Source organism: Miniopterus schreibersii (assembly GCF_964146895.1).
Source record: "Miniopterus schreibersii genome assembly, chromosome: 16".
Classification (NCBI taxonomy): Eukaryota; Metazoa; Chordata; class Mammalia; order Chiroptera; family Miniopteridae; genus Miniopterus; species Miniopterus schreibersii.
In genome coordinates, this window is record NC_138116.1 from 25,291,193 (window position 1) to 25,307,727 (window position 16,535).

Consider the following 16,535-nt stretch of genomic DNA (forward strand, 5'->3'; position numbering starts at 1 on the left):
CACAGGTTAATTATGGAGCCTCATACAGGCCTCCAGTGGTAGGTCATTTAAAGCATTGTACACACACGCGCGTGCACACACACACACAGTATTAACATAAAATGCAAAATTTGCCTGCATTTAAGATTCAGTTAAGTTATTTTGGTTTGCTGAGAGTCACTTTGGGCTAAGAATGTACACCCAGGGGCCTGTTCACCATCATTAGGATTACCTCGGTGAGAGTTTGAGAGGAGCTGCCCTCGGTTCTGTCTGACCTTAAGCCTCATGTGGCTCTGGTTCAGCTGAGGACACCAGACAGCTGAGGTGCAAGCTCAGGCTCCATGGGAGATGTGTGGGCCCACCCGCAGTGTCTGAGGCCCAGGCAGAGTGGGACAGAAAAGACAACCCAAACCTGCCTCCTCTGCCCGTTCTATCATCGCTGAGGACCCCACTGGCTTCCAGAGGCTGTTCAGCCGTGTCCTGGAGCCTCTGACCATAAGAGAGTGAATGAAATGAGGGAAAGGCAGAGGCTAGATATGAACATCATTCTCCATCACCTACACAGTGGGGGCTGGGGCGGGGGGGAAGAGGGGGCAGTCCTGTCTCAAAAGGATACTTGGGGACATTAAGTCCACCTGGGTCTCATAAGCCTCTGAATTAGCTTTGCCCTTGGCAGCAACAAGGATGGTGGGGCAAAAGCTAAATGAGAAACTGAAATGGCAATTTGGAGCCAACTTGGGAACTTCAAGAAACATCCTTGTTGCTAATAACATGTCTGGGGGCTGGTTGGAATTCTAGGATTAGTGTTCAGGAGATAGAAATGGGTAACAACGGGGGAGGTGTGATCTCTCCCAAGTGCCACACCAGGTATTAAAATAAACAGGCTCTTGCCTCCTGGAGCTGAGGGTGACAGGGAAAAGAAATCTGGGTCCCAGCAAAATCAGAAAAAGCATCAATGTGTGAAGTGGGAGTAGGAAGGCTAACCTGGGAGTCCTCAGCATCCCCAAGCTCTCCGTATTTCAGAGTTGTCACTTTGGGGGCAGAGAAGGATCATGCAGTCTCAGGTGGGTCTGGAACCAGTGCCCTGTGTTTGGAGACTGAACATACCGCTATCTTGGGGGCTTAGCAAGGTTGGCTGTTGGCCTGGTGGCTGAGTGCAGAGGAGGAAAGGACCTGTAAGGGAACCTTCAGTGGAATGAAGGGGGATGCTGTAGCACAGCTGTAAGGACACAGGGAGTCGGAAGACATGGCTTTGCTGCATCTCAGGAAAAATGAAAATACTCAATTCACAGGATGATCAGGTATCATGAACATAAAAGTGCTTTTACTGTTTTTCAACTGCCACAAAAACTTGAGCATCACTATAGAAGAGGAAATAGTCTCTCTCTGGCCCCTGGTGCACATTAGAAACACTTGGGGAGTTTTGTAAAATGCAGATTCCCCCAGTCCCCACCCCAGCCTGGCTGAACAGAATCATCAGTCTTTTATGAAAGCTCTCCGGTGATGTATCAATGTGCACCCAAGAGTTTAGAGCCTCTGCCCTAAGGATTCTCTTGGCCCCAACTGACATGCTTACCTGGTGAACCCAATTAGATCTCAGTAAGGCCCATCCCACTTTGTATCTTTGACCCTGAACCTCAACAAAGACCCACCCTGACCCCACTCCTCCCCAAGTATTATTCCTATTACAGTTGGGGATAACTGCTGCCCAGCAAGAGACAGCCAAAAAGTTCCTAGCTGCCAAAGGCAGTTCGTTCATGGTGTTTGCAGCCAAGCAATAAAAGCAGTTTTTATTCTAAGCACCTAAGTGCCAAGCACTAACCGTGCTTACCTGCACTAAGTCAACTGGTGGAGAGGTTCAGGGACTAGTCCAAGGGCATCTTAGTGATGGATCCCTCTGCCTCTTTCCCCTACTCCAGGCTGTGGCTCATCAGAACCTGTGGGTGGTGCCTCTATCTTGACAACACCTGGGTCACATCCCCCCAGTGACACACATGCAGGTGACTTAAACTCCTTGGGAAGCTTGCTTTTCAGCAGCATTAATTCTACTCTCTTGGGAACATGCAGGCCAAGTCCAGTCTGAAAGCCCTTTATAAACTGAGGGATTAGTGAAATGTCCACAGTAATAGGAAACTGATGAGCTCTGTCTGCTGTGCTCCTTCCGCCCATGGGACCATCTGCCTGGAGCTCCAGCAAGGGATCTGCCGGGGAAGACAGGCTGGCTCCTTCTGGTGGGGCAGTGATGGTGGTATGGGGCTTGGTTAACAGGAGCCTCTGGGATTTCTCCTCAGGCCAATCTTGATTTCATCTGGCTAAATCCCTGGGAGGGTTAGGGCAGGCAACGTAAAGTTCTAATAGTGTGGTTATCAATGCCCTATCCCTCCCTGGCCAGCTGTGTTGTCCTACAGTGTCAGTTCTGAGAACAAAGTACATACACCACGAATGTCATTTTGTGTAAATGAAGTTTATTGAGGAAGACACAAGGTCAAGCTTCCCTCAACCCCCACCCTCCCCAAGATCAGATCCCAACATTTATCCCTCCCCCCTCCCCATTTCTCTCCAGAGTCCCAAGCTTCACAACACAGACACACAGAACAGGCTTGGGCGAGGACAGACACTCAGGGAATCTCTGACCAGCAAAAGAGTTCTGGCTGTGTGTGTGCTTCCCGTGCCCTTTGTGTGACACCAACTGACTTGGCAAAGACATACGGAGGCAGAGGGGAGGGAAACGCAGGGCCATCTCATTCCATTTCCCCAGTTCAGCCAAGCTTGAAATAGGCCAAAAGGGAAGCACTGGTGGAGGCAATAGGTGCTGTCTCTTCAGGAGACAGGTCCTTTTCTGTGGAGCAGAATCCCTCCCTAAGTGCTGGGGAGCACAGGAGGCAGCCTCCCCAAGGGGCGAGTTTCCAGGTTGGCTTGGTCAGGTCAGCCGAGAGCAGCAGTTGTTACCATCACTGCTGGGGAGGCTGAGAGAAGCCGTTTCAGGGGCGGAGGAACATATCCTAATACAAAATTGTTTTCTGTTTGCTTACCCCAACACACTCCTCCTTTTGGAACTACAATTTGCTTTGAGATGAGAACACTATTTGTAGTGTGAACCTTCACTGCTTGTATCCAACTGACTCTGACTGATTTCCCAACCAGGAACTTCATCCACGTGCTTTTCTGCCCCACACACCACCAACCCACCCACCTCCCACACACAACCCTTACTTCCTATTCTCCGTGTGCCTGCAGGGCGGTGAGCGCAGGACACAGTTCCTTTCCCCAACTGCAGCAATTCTTCTCTTGGAGATTCTCAAGGTTTAAGAAACTGCTTTGGGGGACTCACTCCCCCAAGCTTTGCAAATGGTATAAATCGGGGTCATTTCAGATATGGCAGGACTGGGGGGCAGTTTCTGCTCTTGTTTTCTCTATGTTTCCTCCTCTGGGACTCACTCGTAGGTCTGAGTCCAATATCAGGCCTTTGGACCCCAAAGTGTCTCTGATTTGAGTAGGGACAGCTGAGAAACAGTCTTGGTCATGGACCCTGAATACTGGGTGCCAAGGCAATGCAACAAGTGCCCACAGATGAAACGGAGTGAACGCTGCTAAATAGACTGGTGTTTTGGGCATGAAGCAATCGTTGATAAATCACACCCAATGGGTTCAGCAAGGGGATTTCACATCTCCCTAGCTTTTGAGAGATGACAAGAACTGCTTGCCCCTCTGAGATGATCTCAATTGCCTTGGAGCCTAAATAACACAAGTAAAGAGCAGATCAGAGAGCTGCAGGGATAAAGGGAATCCGTGACACCTCTAAGCTCACTTCATCTCTGTGCCCACCCTGGTGGCTTCAAGAACAGCTCCAGGACCTTATGGGAAACATTAGCTACCTCTTCATTCAGGCATCTGGATTTACCTTCAAGTGACTGAAAGGATACTCTGCTGCCACCTGATGCCAATGAATGAAGTGCCAAAATCAGTATGGAATTTGAGAAAAGCCATAAAGAAGCAGGCACAGAAAAGGCACGAGGAAGGCATTGAGGGGAAAAAAAAAGACACTACTGCAGTAAAAACAACATTGATGGGGATTTAGGAGACCCAGTCCCTCAGCTCTGCTACTGAACAGCTAACAGGCCTCAGGAAATAATACCCTTTTTACCTTTTACTGTTTTCTTTTTTAGAAAACCAGGGTTGGGTAAGTTATTAATTAAAGTCTGTTTCAACTCTAAAAGTATGAGTTTTACATCTGAAATGGACCTGAGAATTAAACCAAATAAAGGGTGGGGGGTAGGGGAAAGGCCTTTTGGTTCCTATTTCCCATCTCTACTCAAATTCCTTAATAGTTTTATTAATGGGTCAGAGCAGGGGAAAGGAATGTAGTAAGTTCTAATTTCTCTCAACCTTGGTACTGACGGGCCCTATTCCTGCACCCTAAGCAGCATTCAAGGAAGACCACTATTCCCAACTGTAGAGCAATCAAATGAGATGATAATGCAGGGCAGGGGAATCTCAAGGAAATGGAGTTTGCTGGAAAGGAAAAAAAGTGACAATCCAATTGACTAGGAACAAGGCTGTCACAAATAAGAAAACCCCTAACAGGGCGGGCAAGAAACCGTGTCTCTTCCTCCAGGACTGCGCAGGGAAATGACAGTCCGTTGTTTTAACACTTTCTAACAATGATTACATTGCTCCCTCAATTTCTCATATGTACAAAAATATAAAACAATAAAGTGCAATTTATGTTTCAGTGACACTTTTCCTTGCTTTAATATTTTTTGTCTTTTTCTGCTTTTGAAATGAGTTCTCAATTACAAAATATCAACCTACGCTCAACATTGCCAGCCATTGGCCCGGTATGGAGAAGCCCACGAGTAAGGACAGACAGCAGCAGCAGGTGGCAAAAGGTGGGGAGTGATTGAAGCAGTGGTTACAAACGTTCACAGGAAGTTAACACTATCCAACAGGTTGCGCCCTAATTTAGCACAGGTTAGACTAGTCACTACCTTGGTGGGTGGCCTCAGTGAATTTAGGTTCAGATTCTACACGACAACACAATTTCTTCCAGTTATGAGTTCTTGGCTTGCACTGATCACAGGATGGCCGGAGGGCACTGGAGTAGTCTATTAGTTTTTCAAAATGCTGTCATAGACCTGATAGATGTACTGAGAGACTTCAGGGGCTCTACACTTCAGCGACAGCTGTTGGGAGGAAAAGGAGAAGATTAGCACGGAGACTGGCATTAACTCGAAAGGTAGCCAAGAATTCAATTTAAGAAAACCTCTTTCTGATACAGTGGGAGAGGAGCTCTATCACTTAGTAGTCAAAGATCATTAGTAGGTACTGTATTATGGGTTTTAGAATCTCAATTTATTCAATGACAGGCTATGCTGTGTTTCCACCTATATTCTACATGGGTCAGTGAGGTTAGGAACTATTATATACTAAAAACATCAAAGTCTCTGTAGGGGAACAGCTGCTCCAATGCTTTACTAAGCGTCACAGGGATTATTTCCCAAATAAAAAGGGAAAGGCTAAAGCCTTAACTTGCTGGTGGTCATTTCAGCTGTCTGCTTCTCAGACCCACAGGGATGCTTATCTCAGTCCCAGTACAGGAGGCTGTACAATCAAGTAAAATAGAAGTATCAGCTGGCCAAGCCCAAGGTACTAGTACTTTCTGCATTATATCGAGCAGAGCACACACTGTCATGGAGGGAAAATGAGAATTATCACAAAAAAGACATTTACTTAACAACCGGAGAGCAATTCATGCCAACAGCTTAATCTTATTTTCTGCCTCTTTTAGAAGGCAAATCAGATACTTCTGATACCACTCTACTTCTCTATCATCACCTCTTCCAGTCTAACAACAAATTAAAATGAAAATATTAAAAGATTTCAATGTTGAACACTGAAATTTTCACTTCATTGATCAACAAGCACAAAATTTAAACCCAGATTTGGACTCAATCGTATTAGCTCAGGCAAAATATTAGTAATACAATAGTGGAAGCAGGCAAATTGCATTTAGAACCAGAAATTTTCATATTTGCTTTCTGTATTGCTGACACCACTGCTCTTATCTATTAGGGCAGATCAACAAAAGTTGTCTTTAATGATGTATCACCATGACATTTTAGATCATTTTGCCTCTTCATTCTCTCATTAGAGACTCTAGATGAGTTAACATAGTATAAAAGGTGAGAATATTTTTGTCAAAAATGTGAAGAAGATACTGGTCAACCCCTGAACTTGGAAGAAACTCACATCCTCAAAACTTAAAGTGATTTTCCACCTCCTTTGCCACGCTGGCACCTGTGAGAAAGCTTGTGGCGAAGGGGGGCCAAAAAAAAAAAAAAGAGGCTGGTTTTGAGGTTTACCCTTGCTGCACCCACCCTGTAGAAGATAAAGTCGTGAGTGCTGCCAATTTTGAGCAGTTTCTTCAGAAGAGAATCAAAATGAACAGAAAAGCTGGGAATCTCAGTGGAGGGGTTGTAACCATTGAAAGCAGCAAGAGCAAGATCAATTGAACCTGCAACATTTTGGTTTACAGGACGACGCTCCAGCTAACTGAGCGCTCGGCCAGGGCATAAACACACCTTTTTAATGAAATACAGTAAGGATTGGGGTGGGGAAGTGATTTACCATTCTCTCTTAGGAAACTAAGGGGCCTTTAGTCTTCTTGCGCTCGTACTGGCTCAACCAGATTTCTTTCCTCCTTAATACCTAGCTGAGATCAGATCAATAGTACAATAGGTGTTTAGGGTGATGGAAATGGATTTGAATGATTTTGAAGGTCTGGAACACCATTTAGGGGAATGGAATAGGCCTGTGTCAGACTGTAATGGAAAATTTAGATGGTTTTGTGGGCAGTAGGAACCTAGTCACCAGATGGATAGAAAATAGTAAAGGGGGCAAGGAAATATAAACAAATTTACTATGTGCAAATAAAGGGGAGGCAGGGAGTTGGTTGTGGGTATAAAAGGGCATCATGAGGACAGGGTTTCATGGGACTATTTCTTAGAACTGCATGTGAATCTACAATTATCTCAAAGTAAAAACACAAAAAATATATAGGGTAGGAAATGCCCTTCAACAGATGAACAGACAAACTTGTACATACATGTAGTGGATTACTACTTGGTCTAAAAAAAGAACAAACTACTGATACATGCAACAACTTAGGTGGATGTCATGGGTATCGTGTTAAGTGGAAAAAAAACAGCCTCAAAATGTTACATGCTGTATGAATTTAATGGAGGATGACATATCAGTGGGCGCCAGGGGTTAGGGCTGGCATGAGAATCTAAATATAATGAGATAGGCAAGAGGGAGTTTTTTGTTAGGATGGAACAGTTCTGTGTTCTGACTGTACTGGTAGTTATACAAACTATACATGTGATAAGATTTCATAGTATTGTACACTAAACAACCACAGAGTAATATAAAGACTAGTCTGCAGTTTTATTAATATTCTTTATAAATATCAATTTCATTTGAAAATGCACAATGGGTATGTAAGATGTTATCAATGGGGAAACTGGGTGAAAGACACATGGGAACTCTGTAACATTTAAAAAACTTTTTGCAAGTCAAATTATTTCAAATGAAGTTAAAACTTCCACTTTTAAATTTAACAAACTATGTTTAGGACAGTGATATCAAGAGGTTCTTCTCAAAATTCTCCTTATCCTTATAATGAGTAGAAAGAACACAGCAGGATGTGTCAAAAGGTATCTGAATTCTAGGCACAATCTACCTACCAACAAATTATATGAACTTGACAAGTCACTAATCACTTTTAAAAAATAATTGATTATTTATTTATTTTATATATCTTTATTGATTTCAGAGAGAGGGAGGGAGAGGGAGAGAGAGAGAGAGAAACATCAGCGATGAGAGAGTCATTGATTGGCTGCCTCCTGCATGCCCCCTTGCTGGGGAATAGACCTGCAACGTGGGCATGTGCCCTGACCGGGAATCAAACTGCGATCTCCCAGGTCCCAGGTCGATCCTCAACCACCGAGCCACGTCTGGCCGGGCATCACTAATCATTCTTAACCTTGGTTCCTTATCTGCAAACTAGGGAGAACCATGCTTCTTTAACCTAGCTGAGATGGAAGATAAAAGGCTGGATAAAAATAAAACAAAAAACACATGGACCCGTGGTGGGGAAGGTGGGTGGGAGGAATGGACACTTTATGGAGGAAGCCTGAAATTTCCCAGCAAATGCTTGGGCAAAAATACAGCTTGACAGGACTCAGCACACACACACACACACGTGCTCATCTAGCTTACTTCAAGGGAGGGGACTAGCGGGAAACACACCAAGAATCTTCAGTTCTGGACGGTACTATGACCTTGATACATGCTGATGAAAACAGACTTGGCCGTTAAAATTAAGGAATGGGATCAGAGACTTTTATCAGCCAAATGGTCAAAAGGCTCCCTTAATCTACCGACTCTTCAGCTTCCTCAGAGTTATTCAATATTGAATCTTGTTCTCCTGTCACTTTCCTGTCCCCTCCTTCAAAACAGCCTACGAAAACCTCAAACATAATGAAAGAATAAGATATATTTCCCCCATCCCAGGTGGTTTTTCTTTTACTTTGCAAAATGCAGGTGACAAGCAACATCCTATCAGGAGATCACATTTGACAATAGCAAACAAATGCCTAGTGTCTAGGGTATAAATCTTTGTTGCTTACAAGGCAATTTGCTCCTGTCCTAAAAATATTGCCAGAATTTAAATTTTAGTCCATTGTAGCACTGAAGGAAGTTTTCTAAACTAAAGTTCCCTTATAGGCTGCCAAAAGTGCGTTCCATTTTGCCTTACCTTTCAGAACCAGCATTTCAGGACAAACAATAGTTAAAAAAAGGGCTCAGGTGTTCATGACTCTGATATCCTTCGGTCATGAACTCCAAAAGCAGGAAAGGCCTTCTTGAAATGAGCTATGTAAACTACCCTCCTGGCAGCTTGCTATGGGACCACATGCACAGATAGGCTAGGTGAGTATTAAGTGAGACTGATCGATTTGCCAAGTTTTGTGAGCAACTCTGTAGATCCTAGGGAGGATTCCTTGCTGCCAGAGGCACCATGCCTGTGTTGATGGGGCAGACACTATACAGAGATCTTCCAGAGAGGCAACTGAGGACTTCTTTACTGAGTGCTTGTTTTGGACATTTGGGGTCTGAAGCGCCTCCTCAAGGTCTTTCCAGGGTGCTAAGAAAAAGGAAAGGGCTCTTATCTCCCTCCTTGAACCCATCTCACCCATTCCGAGAAAGGCCTTACCGTATAATTGGGGTTTCCTGGCTGGATACGTAGCTCAGCCAAGATCCAAATGCCATTAGTGAGCTTCAGAGATTGGTACAGCATGTCCTGCCCTTCCACATTCCTCTTGGCAATAGTATAAACGTTGTTGTTTTGCAACTTGCTGGAAACAGTGTCTAGAAACACAGGTTCAAAATATCAAACAACTGCTTCCCCTCTTCTGACATCCTAATGGCCATGTGTGCTGAAATCCCAACAAGTTCTGTTCCCTGCATGTTTCAGAAAGCCCTTCTCTCACAACAGCAAAGGGTGAGGAAGAGGCTCTTGAAGTGCCTGCCAATCACATTCCAGGACAGAAAAGAGAACGCGGGGCAACTAAACATTAGTGTAAGAAATGCCTGAGGCGACTGCAGTGGGTTGAAGGGGCCACTAGCCGTAAACCAGGTGCTAGCCCAGTAAAGATGCTCTGAAGAAGACAAAGAAAAACAGGCCGCCGCAGTGGCTCCAGCGCTCATAATCATTTCTGAAATGCTGGTCCCACAGCCACAGGGACATGCAGACTGATGGTCAGATCCACGACACTACTTTCTGAGTCGCTACCACTTCACTGTGGGCCACTCTGGCCTCAGTGGTCAAGATCAGAAAATAACAGAGCTGCAAAAATCCTGCAAGTCAAATTTATTAACCTAACCTGGATGTTTAAGATTTTTAAAAAGCAGGCAAATAATTTCTAAAGCTTGTAGGGAATACCATGCTTTCAAATAAACAAACAAACTGTCTCTAAAGACTTTGAGAAAGACACAAATTGTACAAAGATGATTACTACAAGGCCTGTAACCTCAGCTGCTGTGGCTGGTAACAGCAGAGGCCTTCAGTTACCAACCCAGGTAAGAACAGGATGGTGCCTTCCTTGGGACTACAGCAAAGAGACATGACATTCTAGAATTAAAGGTCATTTTTCTCTCCTTGTTCTCTTCCTGCTAATATGGGAGATGTTCCAGCATCAAAGAGAAGCTTTAACAGAGATAATAAACACTGGTATTTTGTTGATAGTTTATTATGTTCATTTCTGATGAGAATTCAAATTACTCATGCCAACTTCGGAAACTCCATTCTTTCCATATAAAAATCTGTCACATTCTACTGTGATCTCTAGGAAAAGGTTGCCACGATGAACGGTCTTTATGCTCGGGGTCCTGAAGTTTTTCATCACTGTGCTTCCCACAGTATCTGGGACACAATGGAATCCTGCCATCAATACCTGTGAATAAGTCTCTCACTCAGGTGTTGGTGATGCCAATACGTACATAGTACCACAGGCATTAAAAACCATCTACTTAGATTTTGGAGGTAGTTCCTGCCCTGACATCTTTCTCCCACGTTCAAACCAGTGAAAGCTCAAGGGAGGAGGCACTAAAGTCCATTCATTAAACATCTGCACTACACTCAGTTAAGACTTAACCTTCCTCCCTTTAATTCCAAAGAAGGTTTTCACTAACACCAGGCAGAGGAGTTGTACCTTAAGAACTGGCTCTCTTTGAGGAGTCCAAAGGTGTACCTAAGGTAGTTATCAGTTACATGCAATACTGTTGGAAAGGGAGGCCTCATATGCCTTTTACTCACCTTTTGAGGGATCAGGCAGTTCCGGTTGTCACCTTGGCTTGTCACAATGAAGGGCTCTTGCAGCCTAGAATAGGTTACTAGGCAATGTCGCCAGCTGGAGTTTGGCTAATATCTTTTGACAGGATTGTCTTTAAAACATGGGGGCTTGCTTTAAGTTGTAAAGCCATTCCTAACTTTCAAGGCTCTTGCCCATTTCCAAGGAAGTGGAAAACACACAGTAGGAGCCTTTATTAGCCACTTTGTTGCATAGGCACAAATATGTTCTAGACAATATATATAGCAAGGACCAGATTCCTAAAGACATCTCATGATTTACCACCTATGTAAGAGATGATAGGCTAAGAAATGGAAGCATACAAATAAATGCATATACACACTCACCTCTTCTAGACTTAGAAAACATGGCTAACAGCAAGGTAGAATAAGCAAGTTGAATAGATATAACTATAAAACATTTGGAAGCATTCTGGCCAGGAGCCTGGCTCTGCTCCTCCTGAATGGCTGTACCATGATTTCTATGGAACTACTGAATAGAGGGAGTGCTCGATAACATAAGAATGTGTGTGAGTCAATTTTGATAAATCTTAGATACTAGGTTTAAGCTTAAGGATATCTAGATAGCAGGATAATCAGACTCTGTTAAATGTACTTCAAGAATGGCAATGAAAGCCAGATGTAAGAAGGCTTCTCAGCCAGGCTGAGATAAACTTGACAAGGTATCAGGTATTTTTTACACACCTCAACTCTTGGGAAACGAGATGGATCCTTACAGTTTTGAGACTTTGAGAATAAGAAGGTAATGCTAAGACACTGAGACGTGCCCCCCAAAATAAAAAAAGATGGTCAAATATAGTTATAGAGCTGACCCTTAACAATGCAGGCTTGAAATGCATAGGTGCACTTATAAGTGGGTTTTTCAATTGACTCAAGCAGTTCAAACCCAACTGGCAGCTGGAAATCCGTGTATGTGGAAGGCTGACTTAAGATATCTGCAAATTTCTGACTGCGCGGTGGTTAACATCCCTAACCCTTGCGCTGTTCAGGGTCAACTCTACTTGCTTCAAGATGTGATTTCTTCTGGTTCATTTGTCTTCCCCAAATTTGCCACTTTGGGTCTGTGGCCTAAAATCTTAGAAGCTATGGATGTGGCCTGCCTTCCTACGTCTTCCTACTTCAGCTAAGTCACCTCTTCCAGCAGCAGTGAGTGAAAAGACAGTACACTCAGAGGGTGGGAAGAGGGGAATTTGCATTTGGCACCCAGCTGTGGTATTCATTAGCAAGTTCAAACCACGATGCTGAAAAGAACAGTTTTTACCATTTGACAACCAAACTATATCTATATTCAAGTACTGGCTGGCAAAACATTTCCATTTATGAAATGCTACAGAGGATGGGGAGAACCACACCAAAACAAAGAAACAGAGCTCACCCTCACCTAGTCCTCCTGCCAGAAAAAAGATGTCCCTTACTACAGTGCCAAACTAGATGCTATACAGGGGTGGGAAAATAGGTTTACAGTTGTGAGTACATGAAACACAGTTATTATTATTACTTACTGTATTATTTTCTGTATGAACTGTAAACCTAACTTTTGCCCACCCCTGTAAATACAACATGCCCCGGCTGTTCAGAGCATAATAAACATAAAAAAAAGAAAGAAAAAAAGGTTTGTAGACTGCCAGAAAGATTCCTTTCTGGATATGGCTGGAGATGCAACTACTTCTTGTTTACTTAAGACAGTGGTCCCAGACATGTACCAACTCCAAATGCAGCTATAATGGTAAGCTACAAAGCAGATTCATAAAGATCTCTTGACACTAGTCGAGATGACCAGTGCTAGAAAGCAGGGATACCCACAAGTGTGTGCCTTTCTGATCTAATATCTTCTAGTATTTATACAAGTAGTGGCATCACAAGCAACCCATCATATACACCTTTCTATTATGATCTGATTAATTATTGATGCTTGAAGAGTTTCTTCTTTAGAAAGAAATGGAAGAGCAAAAGAAAAAGCTCAATGCTAGTTGGTAAGTCCTTTTAAGCCTGTAAGTTCCCATAGCCCTCAGAGTGTTACTGCCATCTGTCAAATGTCTACTCTGCCACAGAAAAGCTATTTAAAGTGTTGGTACTATTGTGATTAGGGCAGATCAGCTGGAAAGGATGGTATTTTTAGCTTTCAGCTAGACCCAGGGTGTTGAATCAGAAGGCACTAAACCTGGAAACGGTCATGTTAATAGAGCCTTCAAGAATGGAAGGAGATGTAAAGGCCAGGGCACCCCAGACCTTGGGGTGAAGGCAGAGGAAAAGCTAGAAAGGGTCAGTTGCAGGAAGGGGCCTTGCAAGATTAGCAGTGATTTAGTGGGAAAAAGGATGGCCTTGGGCTCCTGGAGAACACAGAGTGGCTGTTTTTTTGCTCTGCTCCATGTGCTATGCTGCCATAGAGCTGTGTCTCACTGGAAAACCCATTTGTTGGTATTTGGAGCACCCAAAGCAAGGAGAAACTGGCGTGAAGCCATGGCAGAATTGATCAGAACAGGATTTTCTCTGAGAAACTGCTCCAGGCTACATCAGAGGACACAGCCCCACTGGGAGAAAGGCCAGATACTTCTTTGGCAAGACCACGAACGTACATCAAGGTGTAATAGTGTTCACAATTCCAATCTGGAAGCAGGGGGATCTTTTCTATTATTTTGGCAGGCCAGGCCAGACTAAGTTATCCAAACTTCCTTTTTTTGTTGTTTTTTAAAAGCATGTCCCTTTCATACTAGATGTCAGAAACCAAACCCTCTTTCTAATTACTCTGGCCTTTCTCTGTGTCTCTACAGGCCAATGTGTTCCCAGATTGTGTTCAAGGAACACTTGTGTTCCAAAAAATGTTAACAATAACATCCTGTCATTTTAAATTCCAGTCCACATTGATCTAAACAGGTGTCCTCAATGTAGGACTCCTCAGCTTTTAGTGTGCTAATGTGCAATGGCACTTTCTAAGACAGGCACATCATGCACTATATTTTTCAACTTTAACTGACCACAGGACCCTCTCCTCCCTTTTTTAAATAACAAGTGTTTTCAGGGGCATAATATACAAAATGTTGCCATAGGACCAATTACTACAATAGTAACTACAACGAAGGACATGGTCTTTTCCAAGCTGGGTACAGAGGCTGCTTCTCTTAACAGGATCCACACTGGTTCTTACCATTAGCAGCCACTGTGAACCTGACAAGCTTCCTGAAGCACCTGACAGCTTCCTGAACAATAGCTTATTGTACTGTGGAAAGTTGCCCAACCTTCCACACTCATCAAATGAGGTTTGTGGTAACTGACCAGTGAACCTCAGAGAGAGTGGCAGGTAACGCTGTCATCTACCTAGAACACGGCACAAAAAGCAGCTCAATTTGAGTATGGTTTTGTGAGTGTGAAAACATAGCAAAAACTCTAACTTTGTTTAATAAACACGCAACCAGTCATGATGAGAAGCCTAGACCAAGACCTAGAAAGAAGGCAGATATAGGAAATCAACTAATAGCTATTACAATAAAAATTATAGAAGACTGATCTCCTCAAACCCTCTTCAAGGGCTAAGGAGAAGCCCTATAAGAAAAGATCTGTCTGAACAGAGGATGAATACATACATCACAGAGCCCCCAAAACTAAAATTTAAAAGGAAAACTTTTAAATTGAGAAGATTTAGAATGAGAAGACAGTCTCTCTCTCTCTGTACCTGCCACACTGCCTCCTTCTCTTAGCACTATGCTCTAGCTACAACAGGATGGCAGCATATGGAAACCACTTATGAGAACTGCCAACACCTGGGGGCAACGTGATGCATAAACGAAGAAAAAGGAGTAAAGGACCAAGCACCAAGGCTCACTTTCATTCAAACTTAACCTTGCACTAAAAAAGGACTGGGACAAAGGCAGGACTCTGAACTTAGGAATCCTTCTGCTCCTGAGGAACACTTCAGTGAAACAAAGCCCTAGGGACTGATAGCTGCTATTGTTTTTCTTCTTGGTTACTTCTCTGATGTTCTATTATAGTAATAAAAATAACTACAAAAGGGTCTGGGGCTTTTTAATGGTGATTCAAGAGGTTAGAATCAGGATAAATGTGGACACAAGGCAAGAAAGAAAAAGGTTACCAACTAGTCTTTAATCAACTATGATGTATGCTTATTTAATAAGAAACACCAAATTCTAAGTAAGGGTATCAGAATGAATCACTTTTCCTCCAATACCGAAGGTAGATATAAAAGGAAAAATAGTCCTTTTAATTCTAGGAAGAGCGCACATTCTTAAGTGTCACTTCAATTATCTGGATGTTCAAGTAATATGACTAACACATGTGCAACTACTGAACCGGGAAGATGGAAACAGTCTAATTTGTTTCTTAAATCTGTTGGCTTGTAAGTAATCTAGTATCTACATCAAAACATCCCAAGTTTTTAAAGAGAAGTTTGCAAAGTAATATATCTACCATATAACTGCTAGAAACAAAGTGGATATAAAAATAAGAGGTAAATAAAGACAATAAATATCTAATTTGATTTACTGAGATGAAAATGAAATGTAGTCATTACTCACCAGCATTTAAATGACATTCCTTAATCTGAAACTGAAGCTCATTTTCATTGGGAATATCCTTCCATGTTGCAAGGAAGACCTGGCGCTCTGTATGGAGAAGCAGAGGAAAAGGAAGGATATGCACAATCTGTTGATGCTGATTTCTGATGCCCTGGTTCCATTTCTCCTTTGGAGTGCTGCCTCGTGCAATAGCAATTCAGCCAGGAGTAGCCTGGGCCTGGAGCCGATTCTTGGCTATGCAGAGGTGCTACACTCCAGGTCAATTAATCCCTCATCAGTAGCACTAAGATACATTGGAAAATAGTTTACATCTAGGGTTTAGTTTTGGCTCTACTGTTTTCCTATTTGGTGACTTAGGGTAAGTTTGTAATCTTTCTGATCCTTAATCTCACCATATATAATTACGTCTGTCACACTTACCCAAAGAGTCACTGTAAGAACCAAATCAATTAAGTGCTGATACAATTTGATATTTACCAATATATGCTAGTTTTATTAGATGGTGGTTTCCTAAGTACGAGAAGAGAGAAATGGCAACAATCACATGGGGAACACTAGTGTTTTTATAAATTACTATAATTATAATGAAAAAGTGTGAAATAGTGAGAGAATTACCAAAATGTGAAAGAAACACAAGTAAGCAAATGTTGGAAATATGGCACCAACAGACTTGCTCAATGCAGGGTTGCCACAAATCTTCAATTTGTGAAAAAAAAAATGCAATACTTGCAAAGTGCAATAAAATGAGGTATGTTTGTACTCTGTATGCTGGGGTTATTCAGAAAATTGGCATTGTGATTTAGAGACCAACAGCAAAACAAGACCACTGTGACTCAGGCGAATAATTAATTAGCAATCATTAAAGCTTTAGAATAGCCTTACCCATGCCATTTTTTTAAACCTCAAAATAACTTGTACTTCTGGGCTACGCTCTGCCTAACACTCAAAGGAAGGGCAAAGATATACTTCGCAGGACAGGAGGACATACCCATTTTGCCATCTTCTACAAAAAGCACATTGAGCGGGATGAGGCAGCTGAAGTAGAAGACATCAATATTGTTTTTCACAGCCACCTGCCAAGAAAGAACAAGGGAAAA

At 42.9% G+C, this 16,535-nt stretch overlaps 1 protein-coding gene across 3 annotated transcripts in view; it reads right to left on the bottom strand.

Annotated features, from left to right (window-relative positions):
* Positions 1–2,423: 2,423 nt before the first annotated feature.
* Positions 2,424–16,535, bottom strand: part of AP2B1 (adaptor related protein complex 2 subunit beta 1) — a 99,606-nt gene continuing 85,494 nt past the window's right edge. For 2 of the 3 annotated variants that reach the window (XM_081115772.1, XM_081115773.1), the window contains exons 18-21: positions 16,427–16,511; positions 15,439–15,525; positions 9,254–9,408; positions 2,430–5,162 (exon numbers count right to left, since the gene is read on the bottom strand). In XM_081115772.1, coding sequence (XP_080971898.1) covers positions 5,088–5,162; positions 9,254–9,408; positions 15,439–15,525; positions 16,427–16,511 — 402 coding nt within the window. In that variant the 3' untranslated portion in view covers positions 2,430–5,087. Of the gene's footprint in view, positions 5,163–9,253; positions 9,409–15,438; positions 15,526–16,426; positions 16,512–16,535 lie in introns of all 3 variants that reach the window. The other variant, XM_081115771.1, reaches the window with a different exon arrangement.